The sequence below is a fragment of the Oncorhynchus mykiss genome, chromosome 24 (assembly GCF_013265735.2).
Source record: "Oncorhynchus mykiss isolate Arlee chromosome 24, USDA_OmykA_1.1, whole genome shotgun sequence".
In the NCBI taxonomy this organism is placed as follows: domain Eukaryota; kingdom Metazoa; phylum Chordata; class Actinopteri; order Salmoniformes; family Salmonidae; genus Oncorhynchus; species Oncorhynchus mykiss.
The window spans coordinates 9,117,152-9,136,784 of NC_048588.1; the positions used below are offsets into that span (position 1 = coordinate 9,117,152).

The window sequence follows — 19,633 nt, forward strand, 5'->3', positions numbered from 1 at the left end:
ATCAGAAACCCTAAAAGGAGGTCAATCACCACTTTGTGCACAACATTGCCATTCTTTGTACCCATTCTCTTTTATTATCTTTGCTGCCAGCTTGAGTTTTGCTGACAAACGGCTCATCTGGCTGTAGATGTAATGTATTGTGTAATTCATTGTGTTCCTCCTGTGATATATTGCTGAGTGCGGGTGCCGTATCCTTTTTCCTGCATATCATGCATTTCGCTGCCAGGAGCTCGCGTATGACGGGAATGTCAAGGTAAATTATGCATCCACTCTTTTTTTTTCCCCCCCACAAAGAGAATGAAATGAATCAGAACACACTGTCGGTGGGTGTGTTCATTAATGTTCCCTTTCCCCTTTTGACACGGGCCATAGTAAGTTAGGTAATAGTATGATCTCAGGGGTGAGAATGCCTCATTGATCACCCAAAGTTCAGTAATGGTCCTATAACCATTTGTGTTTGTAACCAGGTTACCCTACACAGTTCGTGAAGAATCATGCCTGGCAGAGTTCAATAATGATCAACCCTTTTTTACCTGAAATTGCTTCTCCAATATTTTTGAGTTTGTCTTTTTGAAGAGGGGGATCATTTAATGAGGGGATAACAAAACTCTTTGTTCAGCTTAGCAGGCTTTAAATGGACCTCATTTCAGGTTCTAGTGTTGAGGCTCATTCACTGTTCTCTCAATACGGTTCACTCGCTCAGTGTTATCTCACCACATTCTGCTCTTACCCAATAACAGTTTGTTCAAAGACAGAGGAACAATACTTTCTCCAGACATGTGGAGTGACAACGTGGTGCAAATAGCGATAGTCATGACAAATCTCCACCATGCTGCATGTTATGCGTAAGCATAAATATGCTGAGTAGGATTACGGTTGTTTTTCTCATCTCTAGAATGCCTCTAAAATTGCTGTCCTTCATGCATGTGGACTTATCTATGCATACTGTACCTTCAACATCTAAATTCACTCGCTAGCACAATTCATACTGTATTACAACGTGATTTGCATAGTACAGTATGTCGTTCCCAACATACAACAGGGCTTTCCAGTGTTTCAATACCCCTGGTATCGACGGAGCTTGGAGCAGCCCAGTGCCATGGAACTAGTTCTGTCAGTCTTCTTTCTTTCAGCAGTGTACAGTATGTGGGGAGGTCTGCGTGAGGAAGGGCTGAGTGGGTTTCGCTAGTCTAGTGTGTGGTCGAGGGCAGCGTTCAGGCTCGGAATACAGATGAACGGTAACCATATCATATGTTGACGATATGGTGGGCAAAGAAGGAGGAGGGAGTTCTCTCTCCCGGTCTTCTCTCAGTGTTCTTGGTGCTCAGTCACGTCACTGTACTGCAGTAGGATAATGCTAATGCAGTAGGATGATGTACAGAATGTGAGGGAGGAAAAGAGAGCGGAGTGTAGCTCTAAATGATCTCGCCCATGTTGCATCAGTGGAAGGCTTGTGGCTATGAGCATAATGTTTCAATGGGATATTTAGGGCCTGATTAACTTTTTGTACCAGTGCAAAAACGATCATTTTCAGAGGAGAATAAGAAAAATAACAGGGACACTTTACTTGACACCCAGCGTCCTAACACGTTATGACACGATCATAACCGTGTCATATGTCATGACAGCTGACATAACGTGTCATAATATGGTCGTAACACTGTCATGACCCATATATTTACAGCTGTTCTGACATATGGCGTTATTTTATGGCTGTTCATGACACCTACATAAGAGTGTCAAAACCCACATTTATTCAAATGTGTTTTTCCCTGGCAAGAAGTTTCCTTTCGTTTGAAAGTGTGTTTCTTAACTCCTTTGTTGTTGTTGAAATGAATTCCTTACGGTCCTGTGTTTTTTTTTCATCATATTTTAAATAACTTGCAGAAAATGCACTGTATAAACACATTCATGAAGCGTTATGACCATCCTGTGTCACTTTACTTGGACTAAGAATATACACTTTATGACACTGTCAAGAAGCATCATGACCATCATATTCAAAAAGCCAGATAGGCCAATCACATACATGCCCTTATGTCAGTCATCAATCAAAAAGAGGGTGTCTTGTCCTGCTCCTGAAATCTGCTCCTGCATTCATGTCAGTCATCAGCAACGAAGCATTGGGGTAGGTGCATGTCTGACATCAAGTTGTGTGAAATTACAATGATCATTTCATATGGTCAATTCCAGCAAATTTTATATAACATAAACATACTGTTGACAAGTAGGTTATGGCGTAACGGAATGTTTTGCCTTGTGTGGTAGGTTTTGTGGGTTTTGGCACTCTGATGAAGGTGTCATAACCAGCCACAAAATAATGCAATACATGTCACAACCGGCCTAAATATATGTCATGACAGTGTTATGACCATATTATAACAGGTTATGAAAAGTTATGTCAGCTCTCATGACATATTATGACATGGTTATGACTGTGTCATAAGGTGATGACACTAGTTGTCAAGTGTTACTAAAAGGGTAAGAACAAAGCTAGAACATGAAAGTCAAGAGTGAGTGAATAACATGAATAATTTTCACTTTAATGTTTAATTAATTATCTTAAAAATGAATGTGTTATTGATCTACTTTAATGTTGTAGCCTATTCTCTCTTGCAAATAAAAAGTACATGCGTAATTAATCTGGCTCTGAATATGAATAGAAGAGTTTATCCATACTAAAAAAAAAAAAATCAATGGGCCTATGTATGCATAGAGCTTGGCCATGTACGAACTATTCTATCTTGCTAAAACTTCTCTGTTGCTTTTTGTAAAGGAAGATGGAGTTTGACATTTTGTTCTAAGAAGCATGAGGGAGGATCCACAGCGGAAAGCATTTTAGTGCTCCCTCTAATGCACTAGTATTAGCACTTCCATAAACTGTCCCATATTAATTATGCTCATAATTCTTTCCAATCTCTCACAGATGCAGTTCCATTCTGGGCTAATCTCACACTAAAGCCTCATTGCAGAACGCTGCTGATGCTGACACTGAGAAACCAAGTGTGTTTTAGTGCTACTCTTCACAATTTGTCTGAACCACAGGCTGTTCTTATTGGCCAGGGTTCCCCAGCTGGCTGAATTTGGCCCACCAGGTTTTTGAGCTATTTTGTAATTGTTGGACATTAAAGACTGTAAAGACACCTGCCAAATCAGCGCCAAGTGATTTTAATTTGGGAACTCTGTTCCAAAGTATTCCCACGCATCATAGAGAGATACTGTGTATGTGATCATATTCAAATGTAAGCAAATGTTTTAATCAAATATTCTATCTGTTTGGGCTTCTTGCGGTCAATTTGCAGTCTACAAATGATTTATAATTATGTTCCCAGCTCCCTGACCATCCGCTGAAGGAAAATAATGTCCCACGGCTGAATCTAGTTGATGATCCCTGCTGTAAGCTACTTTGGCGGTCAACGAAGGATTACATTTGATCATTAATCATAATAACAAATACTGGTGTTTATTCAGGATATAAACACAGGTTCTATGTCGGAGATGAAGACAGCATGCAGAGAATGCTGATGCTGTTTACTATTTTTCCCATTATGATCAAATGTGCAATACTGTCTGATTTCACTTTACAATTAATTAAGCTGTGGGGTGATTGAACATAAGGAAACAGCCTATTAAATCTGTTTCCTGATTAGCAAGAAAGAAGAAAAAAAACTGTTCGGTTGCCACATTTACATTTCTGATGAAGTTGGAGGCATGCCCTTGCAACTCTTGCACCGGTAACAGCCAAAGTGAATATAATTACCATCCTTGTTAAAATCAAAGCCAATGTGTCTAGACACAGTTTTATGATGACAGATTGGGCATGACCCTATAAACAAACAACTTTACCCATCAGCTCTTTCATCATGTGGTGAGCGTATTAAAGATAAAAAGAAAATGAATGTCTGAACAGTAGAATATGTTTCTGTAGCCGTTAATGAAATACATTGGCTTACAAAATAGAACACGGAAATAATATTTTGAGTCAAAATAGTTTTCTAATGTAGGCTATGTGTCAGAGTTCAGTTCAGGTGGTCGTGCATAGCCAGGTAAGATAAGGTGGCTATGCTATGCTATGCTCGACAAGGTCTTCAGTGTTGAGCAATTTCGCTCCATAGTTGGGCTATACTGGTAGCCCTACAGTCCTTTTGAAATACCTGAGGTAGCCTATATGGGATCATAGAAATAGAATGACAGAATTAGAATAGAATGACAGAATTAGAATACAATTATCATTCTATTTCTATGTATGAGGGAAAGCAAGCACGATGCATCCAATACTGTAGGTTTTTAATGCACAGCTGAAAAGCCTCCCACACACATGTGATCAAATAAAAATAAATAAAACATCAATCAATTAAAATGTGAACTTGTATGCTCATGAATTCAATTGCATTAACTACATTTTGCTTATCATTTCTTTGGGTCATGTTATGACCATGTTGGCATGTAGTCTTAACTTGTGGACCTTGAACAACAAGCGAGGCATTTACTTCGACACATGGCCAATGACTTTCCTCTCCTCTCAGCTGCCGACCGCAGTTGGGTCTAGCAGAAAGGGACCTCAGCTGGTGCTGTTGTCGTGACAACCAATAAGGGCGCATCAGACTCTCGTGAAGGGGGCAGCAGTGCGATGTATAAACGGGGGTGGGGTAATCGGGTAGAGAGAGCGCTAGAGCGAGAGGCGCTGGTGACTGGAGAGGTTTGAATTTCCTCCCCACCTCTAAATAACTCTGCTGCCTTTGCGCGGGAGCAGAACGCACAGTGGAATACGGCGCTTGCAGAGAGGGTTTACGGAATATATGTTTTCCTCCAAGCCATTTTGTTTTCGTTATTTCAACGCATATTTACCTTCCTCAACATCATAGAAGCCCTTAGTCACACTTTGTCGTGGAGTAGGATATTGCCAAGGGTCGGAGCGCCACTTCAATTCCCTTTCAAAGTCCAAACACTTTTCTTTCGGATCTTTGCGCGTCCGGTTAGGAAATGCTGGTCGGAAGGAGACCGTGTTGGAGGCAATTGCAGGCTTCTTTTTTCAGACTCCTGTGTCTTATTCCTACAGGGTTCCCCGTCCGAAGTGTGGATATGCAGCGAGCGACCGACAACATTACTATTCGCCAGGGTGATACAGCGGTTATCAGGTAGGTCTCAACTCAACTTTCCATTCGTTCGCAGCCTCCAAGTGATGCTGAGTTTTGTCTGCAGTGCATAGAACCAGCATGGAATGAAATTATCACTGATTCAATTGGCACGTTCACTAATGTGTAGGCTACTGATGTCTAATGTGATCTAATTAAAAATATTGAAATGTCACGTGTTTTAAATTGTATCGGACATCAACTAAGTTAAATACTCATCAATGGGGTATTATATGATAAAAAAAATAGGCTCTTTCGGATGAGAAATGTAGTGATAAAAATAGGCTTTTTTTTGTAAAAGAGGATTTCAAGTGAATAATTTTAATTTGATCTGATATGCGATTTGATATAGCTCCATAGCCTAATCTACTATGTAGTCTATGCCACAGTCACATTATCATCCCTAAACTGCAAAATAATGATGTAGCCTAACTCAAACGACAGTGCCCTGGTATTCATTGGAAGTCACTGAAAACGTTAAGTGCGTCATAGAATCGCCCAGAGATGATGAAGCGGCGGATTATAGGAGGCTACTCTTTTCAACGTCGGAGAGGAGAGGCAAGGGCTGTGTTGGGTAGCATACAATACATAACAACGCAGTTTGATTTCCGAATTGCACAACAGTCCCAAATCACCCGGTTCTGAAAAATAAGTGCAAATCGCCATAAAAGCTTCACTGAGGATGGAATCCATCGTGTCTTTGTGCCTTTTTTTTTGTTGGGAGTAGTTTTAGCCTATGGTTAATCACCTCCCAGACAATGCAAGCTGTCAATTTAAGGCTATTATGTTATTGTTGGACACAGATGTCATTAGTCACGTGGTCACCGACATGTGTTTTTGGTCTAGCAGGTCAGTGAGGGGCTAGGACTCCCAAAAACAAAGTATTTGGAGGGGCCTATGCAAGACACAACAGCAATATTTCTCTCTAACTCACTCTCCCTCTCACACACACCTGCTGTTTTTTTGTTTTTTTTACCACTGAATTGAAAAGTATGCTAATGTAGAGTTTATTTCTGGCATAGCCTACATGGTAAAGAATGAACCATTATGATTTATGTCTGAAAAATAGCTTGGAGGAAATTGATGTTATGTAGGATATTTGAATTTTTCTGTAATGTTAAATGAGGGCAATCTGATCTTTATAGAGCAATATTATGTTTTGTACCCATTGTGTACACACTGCACCAGACAGAGGCAACGAGAGTATTGTTGTGTATTCGCCGACGGGTTGTCTATAGAGTTTGGGAATCATTGACCCAGACACACCCCTTACTGTGCTGTATTGCCCTACAGCGCCTCTGCATGCCAAGCTGTTATATGTTCTCTATACATACCCTACATGACCAAAAGTATGTGGACACCTGCTCGTCGAACATCTCATTCCAAAATCATGGGCATTAATATGGAGTTGATCCTCCCTTTGCTGCTATAACAGCCTCCACTCTTCTGGGAAAGCTTTCCACTAGATGTTGGAACATTGCTGCGGGGACTTACTTCCGTTCATCCAAGAGCATTGGTGAGGTCGGGCACTGATGTTGGGCGATTAGGCCTGGCTCGAAGTCTGCGTTCCAGTTCATCCCAAAAGTGTTCGATGGGGTCGACAAACTCTTTCTGTATGGACCTCACTTTGTGCATGGGGGCATTGTCATGCTGAAACAGGAAAGGGCCTTCCCCAAACTGTAGCCACAAAGTTGGAAGCACATAATTGTCTAGAATGTCATTGCATGCTGTAGTGTTAAGATTTCCCTTCACCGGAACTAAGGGGCCTAGCCCGAACCATGAAAAACTTTACAGTTGGCTCAATGCATTGGAGCATGTAGCGTTTTTCTGGCATCTGCCAAACCCAGATTTGTCCGTCGGTCTGCCAGTTGGTAAAGCGTGAATCATCACTCCAGACAACATCTTTGCACTGCTCCAGAGTCCAAAGGCGGAGACCTTTACTCCACTCCAGCCGAAGCTTGGCATTGTGCATGGTGATCTTAGGCTTGTGTGCGGCTGCTCGGCCATGGAAACCCATTTCATGAAGGTCCAGACTAACAGTTCTTGCGTTGATGTTACTTCCAGAGGCAGTTTGGAACTCGGTAGTGAGTGTTGCAACCAGGGGCAGATGATTTTCTCGCGCTACGTGCTTCAGCACTCGGCGGTCCCGTTCTGTGAGCTGTGGCCTACCACTTTGCGGCTGAGCCGTTGTTGCTTCTAGATGTTTCACTCCACATACTTTTGTATATATAGTGCATCAATGCACTTGAACTAACACACAGTAGAATATGCTTGCCTTTTCTGCTCCATACGACTGTATCAGAGCACATAATCATGTTCTAAGGGCAAATCACATCCAGATATTATATTGAAGACATGAATTCAATAACTAACTATCCAGTGTCTCTTGACCTAAAAATGTATAGCACAGTACCATTTCATTAATTGTAGCGCTTATTGTCTGTAAGGTGTGAGGGATTGTACAGATCAACATCATCATCATTCTGGCCCCTCTCTGGATTTTGTGTTAAACGCTCTACAACAAAGCTTTCTTAGTGTTCAACAAGCTTTCTCTGCGTTTAACCTTGTTCTGAACACCTCCAAAACAAAGGTAATGTGGTTTGGTAAGAAGAATGCCCCTCTCCCCACAGGTGTGATTACTACCTCTGAGGGTTTAGAGCTTGAGGTAGTCACCTCATACAAGTACTTTGGAGTATGACTAGACGGTACACTGTCCTTCTCTCAGCACATATCAAAGCTGCAGGCTAAGGTTAAATCTAGACTTTGTTTCCTCTATTGTAATCGCTCCTCTTTCACCTCAGCTGCCAAACTAACCCTGATTCAGATGACCATCCTACCCACGCTAGATTATGGAGACATAATTGGCAGATAAGGGTGCTCTCATGTGGCTAGATGTACTTTACCATTCGGCCATCAGATTTGCCACCAATGCTCCTTACTGCACTCTATTCTCCTCTATATCACTGCACTCTATTCTCCTCTATATCACTGCACTCTATTCTCCTCTATATCACTGCACTCTATTCTCCTCTATATCACTGCACTCTATTCTCCTCTATATCACTGCACTCTATTCTCCTCTATATCACTGCACTCTATTCTCCTCTATATCACTGCACTCTATTCTCCTCTATATCACTGCACTCTATTCTCCTCTATATCACTGCACTATATCACATACTCCTCTGTAAACTGGTAATCTCTGTATACCTGTCGCAAGACCCACTGGTTGATGCTTATTTATAAAACCCTCTTAGGCCTCACTCCCCCCACTCTGAGATACCTACTGCAGCCCTCATCCTCATCCTCATCTTAGCTGACTTGCCTAGTTAAACAAAGGTACAAAAAAAATTATAATCGTCATCTGATCCGGCCATAAGACCTATTGAAAGTTCTAATAAAATGAGAAGCATCTAGAGAACTATTCACCTGATCCTCTCATGCTGATGCAGTAGTGGAACAATGGGAATATCCCAAAGCCTGTGGTAGCCTACAGCCTATATTGCTAACCTGTAGGTCAAAAGTGTGCTGGCCACTCCGTTTGTTGTCACAGCCAGGCCCAGCAGGTTTAGGACCTATAATCCACTTACTGGATTTCCTCTCTCTAATCACTTCCATCAAGTAAATGACTTGATCATCAAGTTAATCAATTCAAACGTAGTTACTGTTGAACGTTACCAAGGCTCAGCGATTAATATCCATTTAAAAATCGAGTCATTCAGTTTACTCAGTGCATTCATTTCCTTCAATTATGAGTGAGTTTAGCCTTCAACCGGTCTGTACAGTAATAGATGTTCTGCTCAATGCCTAGTTGTTTTCCTTCCATACAGGGTCACTCACTGAGCATAATATTAAAACATGATTCCTGAAGTTACGTTTGTGAACAGAAGTTGGCTTCAAGTCGACTTTGTAGTAGTTACCTCCAATTATCAATGACTACACAACAAACTGCAGTTGTGCACCCTGTAGCCCAACCGAACAGTATGCATTTGTCACTCCCCAGTTTCAACAGAAAAATCTGATAGAAGAAAAAGGGCCACTATGAGAGAACTTTCAGGAGGGGGACCCCTCTGGGTAGTCATTTGTTGCTTGAGAAAGTGTAGCCTGTTTGATTCCATAAGCTGGTTATGTCATGCTGTTGCGATATCCGTGGCCTAGAGAAATAATATTGCCGTGACTCCATTACCGATGCTTGCGGCTTAGTCATGACATTACAGGCATAGGTGGAGCTGAACCCTTAAAGAAACTATTTTGTCACACAGCAGCTGTGGTGTGCTAGTAACAATGTCCCTAAGATGAGAAAGAAAAAAGGGCCTCATGACACGTGCAAGAAAAATTAACCAAAATAATGGGCCTTTCTCAACATCCGCCCTTTAATATTGATTAAAATAAGGGTTTTGTGAAGATTATTTGAAAATTCCAGGTGTCATCAATTGTAGAATAATATCTTTATACTGTACATGCTTGGTGTGCAATAGTAAACCTCTGTTGTATAACATTATCTTCAGCAACTATTTACCTTTTAACCTCATGTGCTTGGCTAGCAGCTCAGAGTTAATCTGTTAAACCCTAAGATTGTTTAAGTCAGTCTCATCACACGAGATGAGATTCACATGACATGAATGTATTAGTACAGCAGTCTATGTCGACGCATTCTTTAGACGAGGTACTGTATAGGTCCGCTGTAACTTAGAATCATGCTGAATACGATTTATTGGCGTCTTTGGCTGGTTAATACCAATTGAACATGTTCTTCTCTGTGTGCTTCAACGTAATTCATGTCCCAAACGTCTTGTTACATCCCCAAACATTTAGATCGCAGTGAAAACGTCCTACATTCTGAACCACTTTTGAGATTGATACCACCTCAACAACCCAAACGTAACCCTCTCAGTCAAAGTGAATCACGGCTGCATCTCTAAGTTATTTTGTATCCCTTTGCAGCATTTCCGTGTCACAATGCTTTACTTTTTAATTGCTTTTCCACTTGTTGGCAGTCCTGTGGCCTTCAGGGTGCGTTCTGATGTGGGAGAAGTGCAGAAAATGGACAATTGCTTATTAAAGCATTAATGGCACAGACACTGTGATTGCTCTCCGCCAGGTCAATTATCATTGATTTGACAATATCCACTCCGTCTCGTAGAATTTGGTTGGAGATCATTGTGGGCTTGTGCTTTTGCCCTTAGGCCCGTTGCCACAGACACCCGAATATCCCATTTCTATTCACGTATGAAAGGCTCAGTGGGTTTAAACCTGCTGGGTTCAGATATCAGATGTGTGAGGCGAGTTCTCATTGAGATCTACCGGCATAGCAGACCCTGTGTAGCTTTTTAAATCTACAATTTGTGATCTGGGAATCCTGTCCATGGTTATTTCAATTATTGACATATACATATAAAAATGTTACACTTCCCCGTCCTCACCCCTTCGCTGTATACCAAAACAAATGCATCGGATCAGGATCAGACTGGAAGGCATTGTGGTTTGATGGCGAATGTGCCCTTGAAAGGATGATGTGACGTTATCTAGGAAATTGCTATCTTCTCAGAGTATACTTCAGCTCACGTTTGATTTTATTTGACATCTTCCGGGAAACATGTGTTGTCAAAACAAGATGTTTCTTCTATGCTGTATAGTTGTAAGTATATCAGCGCCAAGAATATGAGCCATCTACAGTATGTCAGACGTTCTTTTGAGGATAAAAACGGATAAACGATACCTACTCAATACTGTTTCCATGTCATTCAGGGGCATAGTTCCAAGTGTATGGAAGGATAGAGCACTTTCTAGCTCGTTTCATGTTATTTGTTTTAAAGGCTACTGAAACACACCCATACCTCTCTCCACATGAAGTGTTGGAGTGTTGTCAATTCTCATTATAATGAACAGGCCGTTTTTATTTTAAATTTGGGGTGGGATTTACAAAAAGATTGCCTCTGATTTGTTTTAGGATTTACAACAGAGAATTGTTTTAAGTGTTGCTTACAATACTAGCTGCTATTGATCCCAGTAGAAAGTAGATGGCTTAACTGTTGACTATACAATACAAAATACAAAACCTCACAGTTAAGAGATTATGCTCATTTGCATAACACCAGTATAGAAAATGCATTTTCATTGTTCTCTTTAAGAACTGCACATTGATCATATACCAGACTGATTATCCTGTCTGTTATCTGTGTGTACATTTTTCTTGGGCAATTTTTTTTTCAAGTCCAAAAGTTCCATTAAATCTATTAGAGTAATGTGGTTGTGTTGTTATGACCGTATAAATCCCCCCCCTTATTACCTCTAACAATTGCCAAGTCATTGACTCCAAACATGGATTATCAATTTGGAAGAGCAGTTATTGATAAGTAGTTCGTTAGCATACTCGGAAGGAGGGCACTTACTCTAAGTGTTCATCTCCAGTACTGTAATGTTCATAGGAGCTTAAAGCTCTACCAGGAATCCTTGGCAAGTGACCCTCAGAGGACATCATTGGCATGGCATAGAGGATGGAAACAAAACCAAATCTGTTCTGGAAATATGAAAAGTTATGAGACATGTATGGCTCTCGCGTCCTGTTTTGAAAAATTTGAATTCTAATACTTTGGATAGGTCAAATGGGTAATGTGTTCCTATTATTTCCTAATCCTGTTGTAGAAGTATTTAGCATAAATAACAAATAGTAATGTTTTACAACTATTACTATGCTTATACATTCCACAACCATATCACAAGCGTTGTCACATTTTAAATGGGGAAAAAACATTGGCTGGAATTTCATAAGGAGAAAAACTGTGCTACACAATTTCACATGTTTTGCCCCCGGAGGGTCCCTATCGCTCAACAAGTCATCCGACTGAGTGCAGGTTTTTTACAGTTTATAGCCTCTCCCGGCCTTTTAGCATCTCTCACGGTGCTGTCCAGCGCTGCTCTGATGGGGTACTGACCTGATTCAAAGCCAGGGTGACCGGGGACACACAGCATTAGTACAATCACCACATAATCCTCTCTGCTTCTGCCCTGGCAGGACCAGGATTTTCAAATCAATTTCATTTTCACCCATGATGCGGTTACAGTTGAAAAGCTGTGCGGCTGCCAGCTTCGTCATTAACTGTCTGTCCCATTTTGTTTTGGAGAATGAGGTTGAAGGGAGGGAGGGGGTGGGGGTGTTTGGTCAGACGTTTCCCCAATTTTAAGTTCCGTCGGCGGTTGAGATAATTCTGAGAGCCTTCTGTCTGTGAACCATCTGAGAGCCTTCTGTCTGTGAACCATCTGAGAGCCTTCTGTCTGTGAACCATCTGAGAGCCTTCTGTCTGTGAACCATCTGAGAGCCTTCTGTCTGTGTCGCATGCTGAACTGGAGTTGAATCTGTCGAAGGCAGGGCACGTTGCGTGGTTGTGATTGCGAAGATGCTATTGTTTTCGACGAGGCTGGCCGATCTTCGTGTTAATTTCATCTCATCTGGATGGATGTCTACTCTGAAGGCATCCTGAAGCAAGCTAAGAGTTCAGAGGTTACCGGGGCAGTTTGTAGCTTTACAGTTAGATATTTATCTGGCTTAGGACAAGTTTGTTTTCTCTGTCCTCAAAGTCTCTCTCAGCTTCCCAGAATTCCCTGAGCTCCTTTCAGCTTGGTGCTGTGTCGAAATCACTGTCCGTATTAACATCTCTATTAGGGTGGGGCAGTATCCAGATGTTCATATTGCCACACTGTACTTCTCTCATCATGGCATTTATGGTATTACCGGCTTAGTACACAAAGGGGTGCCAAAAAATTCCCATTGGGCATCTATCAACAGAATGAAAACAAGTAATAACGAATTTCCATGAAGGCTGCTAGCTAAATATGATAACAAGCGTAAATGAAAATAAACGAATTGCAAAGACAGGCATTCCAGCTCATGAAGTTATACGTAGGAGCGACCGAATGTACATTTTGGTGAGTTTGGACATTTACAAGTGAATGTGAACGAGAGACAATGGGCAAATGAACAAAGTTTTGACACAAGCTTTTCTGAAGGAAGAACAGTACTGGGTCTGAAGCAGCATGTGTGCATGCTGTGTCTGTGTGAAGTTGCTAGGGCAACGGGCCTGCCTGCTCTGCATGAAGAAGATGGGGGAGGAGCAGCCAAATAGTGTTGCACTTCAACCCATCCAAGCCGCACTGCCGGCTGCAACAGAGCCTGAACTCGAACCAGGATCTCTAGCACTGCGATGCAGTGCTTTAGACCACTGCGCCACTCGGGTGGCCCCTAATAATATTAATATGACAATTTATTGAAAAACTTGGTTTCTATGGTATTGACGGTATTAAAAAAACATCCCTTGGCTATATATATACGGTATACCGCCAAGCTTAATCTCTATCATCACAACAGCATCCAACCTAGAGAACAGTCCAGAAAGTAGGCAACCTGAAATTGTTCACACCAATTACTCTGTAACAGTACACACTACAAAATGGTTAGCTTTGTTCAAATATCATTTCATTAAGGATGTGCTTCTCTAATGACAGTTTGAAACGATTCAGTTTGATTAGAGGAAGAAATTGATGGAATATTATATTTTTGCATGAATATAAGAATTTTCCATTTTAAATTAATATCTACTGCTGATGGGAGCTCAGGAGCTGGATCTGTCTGAGATGACTTATCTAAGCTGAGTGCACCCCTATTTCTTATGGTGAACCTGAACAATCTAAATAAAATCTGAATGATTGAGAATCACAATCAGCAGTTGGATGTTTTGCTAGCACAGACTGGAATGTGTTCCAGGATTCATCAAATGGCATTGAGGAGCACACCACCTCAGTCATCGGCTTCATAAACAGGTGCATCGACGACGTCATCCACACAGAAACTGTACGTACATTTCCCAACCAGAAGCCATGGATTAAAGGTAACCTCTGCATTGAGCAAAAGGAGGGGGACACTAATCCGGATGCTTAGAAGAAATCCCGTTATGACCTCAGATGAACCGTCAAACTAGCAACACATCAATACAGGATTAAGATTGAATCCTACTACACCGGCTCTGTCGCTCTTCGGCAAACTATTATGGACTACAAAGGGAAACTCAGCCGCGAGCTGCCCACTGACACGAGCCTACCAGACGAGCTAAATGCCTTTTATGCTAGCTTCGAGGCAAGCAACACTGAAGCATGCATGAGAGCACCAGCTGCACCAGCTCTTGACGACTGTGTGATAATGCTCTCAGTAGCCGATGTGAGCAAAACCTTTAAACAGGTCAACATTCACAAAGCCGTGGGACAAGACAGATTATCAGAAGGTGTACTCAAAGCATGCGCGGACCAACTGGCAAGTGTCTTCACTGACATTTTCAACCTCTCCCTGACCGAGTCTGTAATAACTGCATGTTTCAAGCAGTCGACCATAGTCCCTGTGCCCAAGGAAGTGAAGGTAACTTGCCTAAATGATTACTGCCCCATAGCCCTCACGTCGGTAGCCATGAAGTGCTTTGAAAGGCTGGTCATGGCTCACATCAACAGCATCCTCCCAGATACTCTAGACCCACTCCAATTCACATACTGCTCCAACAGATCCACAGATGACGCAATCTCAATCGCACTCCACACTGTCCTTTCCCACCTGGACAAAAGGAACATCTATGTGAGAATGCTGTTCATTGACTACAGCTCAGCATTCAACACCATAGTGCCCACAAAGCTCATCACTAAGCTAAAGACCCTGGGACTAAACACCTCCCTCTTTAACTGGATCCTGGACTTACTGACGGGCCGCCCCCAGGTGGTAAGGGTAGGCAACAACACGTCTGCTACGCTGATCCTCAACACTGGGGCCCATCAGGGTTGTGTGCTTCGTCCCCTCCTGTACTCCCTGTTCATCCATGACTGCGTGGCCAAACACGACTCCCAACACCATCCTTCAGTTTGCTGACAACACAACAGTGGTAGGCCTGATCACTGACAATGATGAGACCGCCTATAGGGAGGAGGTCAGAGACCTGACAGTGTGGTGCTAGGACAACAACCTCTCCCTCAATGTGAGCATGACAAAGGAGCTGACTGTGGACTACAGGAACAGGCTCCATCGAGAGCATCCTGGTATGGCAACTGCTCGGCATCTGACTGCAAGGTGCTACAGAGGGTAGTGCGTACGACCCAGTACATCCCTGGGGCCAAGCTTCCTGCCATCCAGGATCTATATACTAGGTGGTGTCAGAGTAAAGGCCAAAAAATTGTCAAAGACTCCAGTCACCCAAGTCATGGACAATTTTTTTCTGCTACCGCACGGCAAGCGGTACCGGAGCTCCAAGTCAAGGACCAAAAGGCTCCTTAACAGCTTCTACCCCCAAGCCATAAGGCTGCTGAACAATTAACCAAATGGCCACTGGATTATTTACATTGACACCCCCCTCCTCCATTTGATTTGACACTGCTGCTACTAGCTGTTTATTATCTATGCATAGTCACTTCACCCCTACCTACAGTACATGTACAAATTACCTCGAGTAACTACTACCACGGCACATTGACTCGGCACCGGTACCCCCTGTATATAGCCTCGTTGTTGTAATTTTATTGTGTTACTTTTTAGAATTTTTTACTTTAGTTTATTTGGTCAATATTTTCTTAACTCTTTCTTGAACTGCACTGTTGGTTAAGTGCTTGTAAGTAAGCATTTCATGGTAAAGTCTACACATGTTGTATTCGGCGCATGTGACAAATAAAGTTTGATTTGATGTGAGTTGCATCCACTCTGGTAGGCTACATAATACCCATAAAACCCAATTTTCTACAGCACATTTGGTAACAATGACGCAGCAAATTGCAATGGTTGTCACTCAACTAATAAAGCCTTTGATTTGACATTGCGAAAGCCATTTTACAAGGATATGAATGCTGAAAGTGCCAGATGTACAAATAGCCTATTAGAACAGGGATAGACCTACCTCTCTTTGGCACGAGCAGCTGTGTCTCGTGAACTGTGCACGCTCCGTGTACATCCTGACGTATTTCATTACGCCGTACGTCAACTTCATGCAATTGCGTTCCGCTACCGGACGGAGAATAGGGTTTCACAACGACAAGATGGAGGAGAGCTTAGTCTCTCACCAAAGATCACATTTATTTTGGGAGATTACAAAATATGACATTTTCATTAATCGTTTCAGTTGATAGTAGAACATGTTTCGATTAGGTACTATTTCCCCAACTTGTTTCTATAACTTTGTAGCAAGTCAAGCTATCTTAGGGAGCAGCTAGCTAGCTAAAAGTTAGACTAACTATACTGTCGCTAGTGACCTCCACCAAATAATTATTTCAAAACAAATGTCATTACCATCACAATAAACTACAACGGGAGGCAGCTATCCCGTAAACTCATCGCCAAAAACCACATTTTCATCTTCTTCTGTGGTTTGGTAACTTCCTGTAAGTAGAACCGGCGATTCCTAACCTTTAAATCGGTTTTCTGACCGATGCATGCATGCATGCTTAATTTAGATAGTTTTGGTGTCCCACAGACCAATGCACTCATATCTTAAACATTTTAACCGGAGACTGATGCGTATCAATGAATCATTACATCCCGACAATTCATTTATCGTCTTAATTATGTTACCCAGGTTGGTCCAGGGGATTTGTCATTTAATTATTTTCTTAAGGTTCCAGTACACATTAGATTAATTGAACCCTTTGCACAGGACATGTAATTAGTCAGTGTCACATTAAAGTCCTCTAGTCAAGAGCTGTTTAGCTTCCCCACATGCAGCAGGCTTTTGCTCTTAGTCACTCAATTATAGAGACATTTACTTTGCTAAGGATTTGGGTCAAGAAGTGGGTTTTCCCAATTTCCCAATCATTCGGAGTCAGTGTTTACCAACGGAGGCTATAGTCTGATCAGGAATCCACTTTCACAAAATGCTTTTTTCTAAAGCCATTCAAAAGACAGCTAAAAGGATTGAAGAGGAATGTCTTTCTTTAAAGAGACAACATTGGTGTAGAAGTATTTGAAGTTGAAAGATCCTATACACTGAGAAAGGTTTTGTTTTGTTCTTCACAGATGATCCGATAGTATCAAAGTAAAGAATCAGATTCCTATCTTGATAGCATCATTGGTACTATTTTTGGTTACCGTTGGTTACCACAGCAGGGTATCTAGTATACATCCATGTGGATTCAAAGCAGATTGAAGAGTTACATAGAGGGAATGTTCTCCTAAATGTCTTATTGTTTACTTTTAATCGCCAATGAGTTGAAATATTGTCTGCTCACTGTTTGACTGGCACGCAGACATCATCAGACAATATTTCATTGTTCCATTAGCCAACGAAACGCAGAGTATTCTTACAGTTAAAATGGGTGAATTGTTACATAGGAATTATAATACTCAGGAGACAGATTTATGAAGACAAAAGCAACCCCTCACTAGCCTCAAAAAGCAAACTGAATCACGCTACGTTAGTACAATGTAGAGGGATTCAGGTTGGATTTCTAGGCTACCTTTATACATCAAAGTCAACATGAAACAGCTCCACATATGAAAAAGTATATTCATTCACGCATCACTCAATTGTTTTATGTTGGTGTGTAGCCTATGCTCATTTGCACTCTCAACTCTTAAGACCTGTGTCGAAAGAGCTTGAGATGCGGAGAGCATGTCCATCACAGATGATGAAGCCAATATACACATGGGATCTCTTTATAAGTATAAGCATCAAGGGCTAATACACATATAAAGGGTCGTTGTTCACAAGGTGAACGTCTAACCGAAAGCATGAGTCCAGCTACACTAGGACTACTCTGTACGTGTAGTTAATGGACCGCATATGGCTTGTTGGCACTAACCTGGTCTTAGCCCCAGGTTTTTATTATGGAAATATATAGTGAATCTGAGCCTAGCTGAGGATAACCATTGCTAGCAGTAGGACTGCTGTAAACTGACAGTCATAGCAAGTAGCCTAATTAAGAATGAAGGATTGCTGGATACAGAGCTTCCCAATAATTATTTTTGAGCCTATAAATAAAGATGTCTGTCTAACCTTTGATTCACGTCAAAATTTGACACTGAATTTGCTCGTGACCCGCTTGAGAAGCTCTTTTTTTTTGTACCCTGGAAGTCTTCAGACAATGCTGTCTTGCCTAAATCCCCAGTGTCCTCCTTGCCATGCCTCAGCCCTCTAAAAGACCCTGCTGGTGGCAGTACCCCACACCACAGGTGACATTACAGAATGTTGACTTGCACAAGTGGTATGACTAATTTAACATCACCCTGTGTTCAAAGCCACTTAAGCCACATAGGCTAAAGAACGCTGGCGTTCTCATGGTTCACAGGCTGCTTGTATTTGATGGATTCTCACCCCAAAGGACTTTGGGTTGCATTTGTCTCTGTCAATTCGCCTGTAAAACACAGAACCTAAGAAATATTGTTGGTTTGATAACCAAGGACCTTTAATTCAAACAAGGTATCTATCTGAAAGTACATTAAGTCAAGTGTTCTCGACACTGTGAAGCTTCCTGAGATCTGATTAAAAGACAAATTGGTCCATTAATATATGGATGTTCATGTGCTCCAATGTGTTCAGTTGCTTCATCTTGTGCTGTTGGGGAGGGCAAACCAACTGTGCCTGCAATGGCCAGGGATTGTGTCCCTTAGACCAGAAACAGGTGGATAAACAAAATGCCATATCCCTGGGCGAAAATGGCAATCATTTTTCTTTGTGTTTTCAAACACAAATGTATGTTTCACTGGAATAATGTTTGTTTTGTTGCGAGGGATAGATGGTTTTTTTTTTGTCTCAGGCACATTCCTCTCAAACTGAGGAGACTAATGACTTCCTAGTCTCACATAGACTGTCAGTCGAGGTGTATGCAGCCTGCTGAGGCTGCCATTGTCATGTGCTTTCATGGCTTTGCAGCATGCACTCTAACAGGGTTAACAGGATTAGAGAGCCCTATGGTTATCCTATCAGCTGTGACAGAATACTCCGTAGAGGATTGTATGATGCACTTCATTGAATGGGCCTCAAATCATATTCAATTTCTCATAAATAGGTAACAAAAAACAACTGTTCCTTCCCCTCAATTAGAAAAGTCACTCCTGGCAGTCAAGTATTAGTCAGACCCTAGATACAAGTAGAATTTTCCCAAAACCAGCAAAACTGTCCAGAGGTGTTTGTAAATTTGAAATTGCAACAAATTCTATGGAAGTATTGAACCTAATCATTGAACCACATCTTTTTTTTTACAAGGATAGGCAGCGTCTGTACTCTGACTTAAACACACTTCACAGTTTTTGTTTTCCTATTACTTCTGTCATTACTTAGATGACACGGACCTCAAATGGAAATGACTGAAGCTTGTGCTAAATATGGTGCATTATAGCAAATATCTGCATTATATCATTTCAGCAGTGAGTGGATGTTGGTGTCACTAGGCCCCAAGGAGTCCTCTGTCTTTAGCTCAGGGGTTCTAATTTAGTCCCTTGTCTGCACTTTCTGTGTTCTGTTCCTCAGTGCCATTTCAGGGGA

General features: G+C 41.7%; 1 protein-coding gene across 4 annotated transcripts in view; it reads left to right on the forward strand.

Annotated features, from left to right (window-relative positions):
- LOC110503312 (limbic system-associated membrane protein) overlaps positions 1-19,633 on the forward strand; it is a 1,017,495-nt gene that overhangs the window by 861,758 nt on the left and 136,104 nt on the right. For 3 of the 4 annotated variants that reach the window (XM_036961793.1, XM_036961794.1, XM_036961792.1), the window contains exon 2: positions 5,060-5,138. In XM_036961793.1, the coding sequence (XP_036817688.1) occupies positions 5,060-5,138 (79 nt within the window). Of the gene's footprint in view, positions 1-4,658; positions 5,139-19,633 lie in introns of those variants that run through there. The other variant, XM_036961791.1, reaches the window with a different exon arrangement.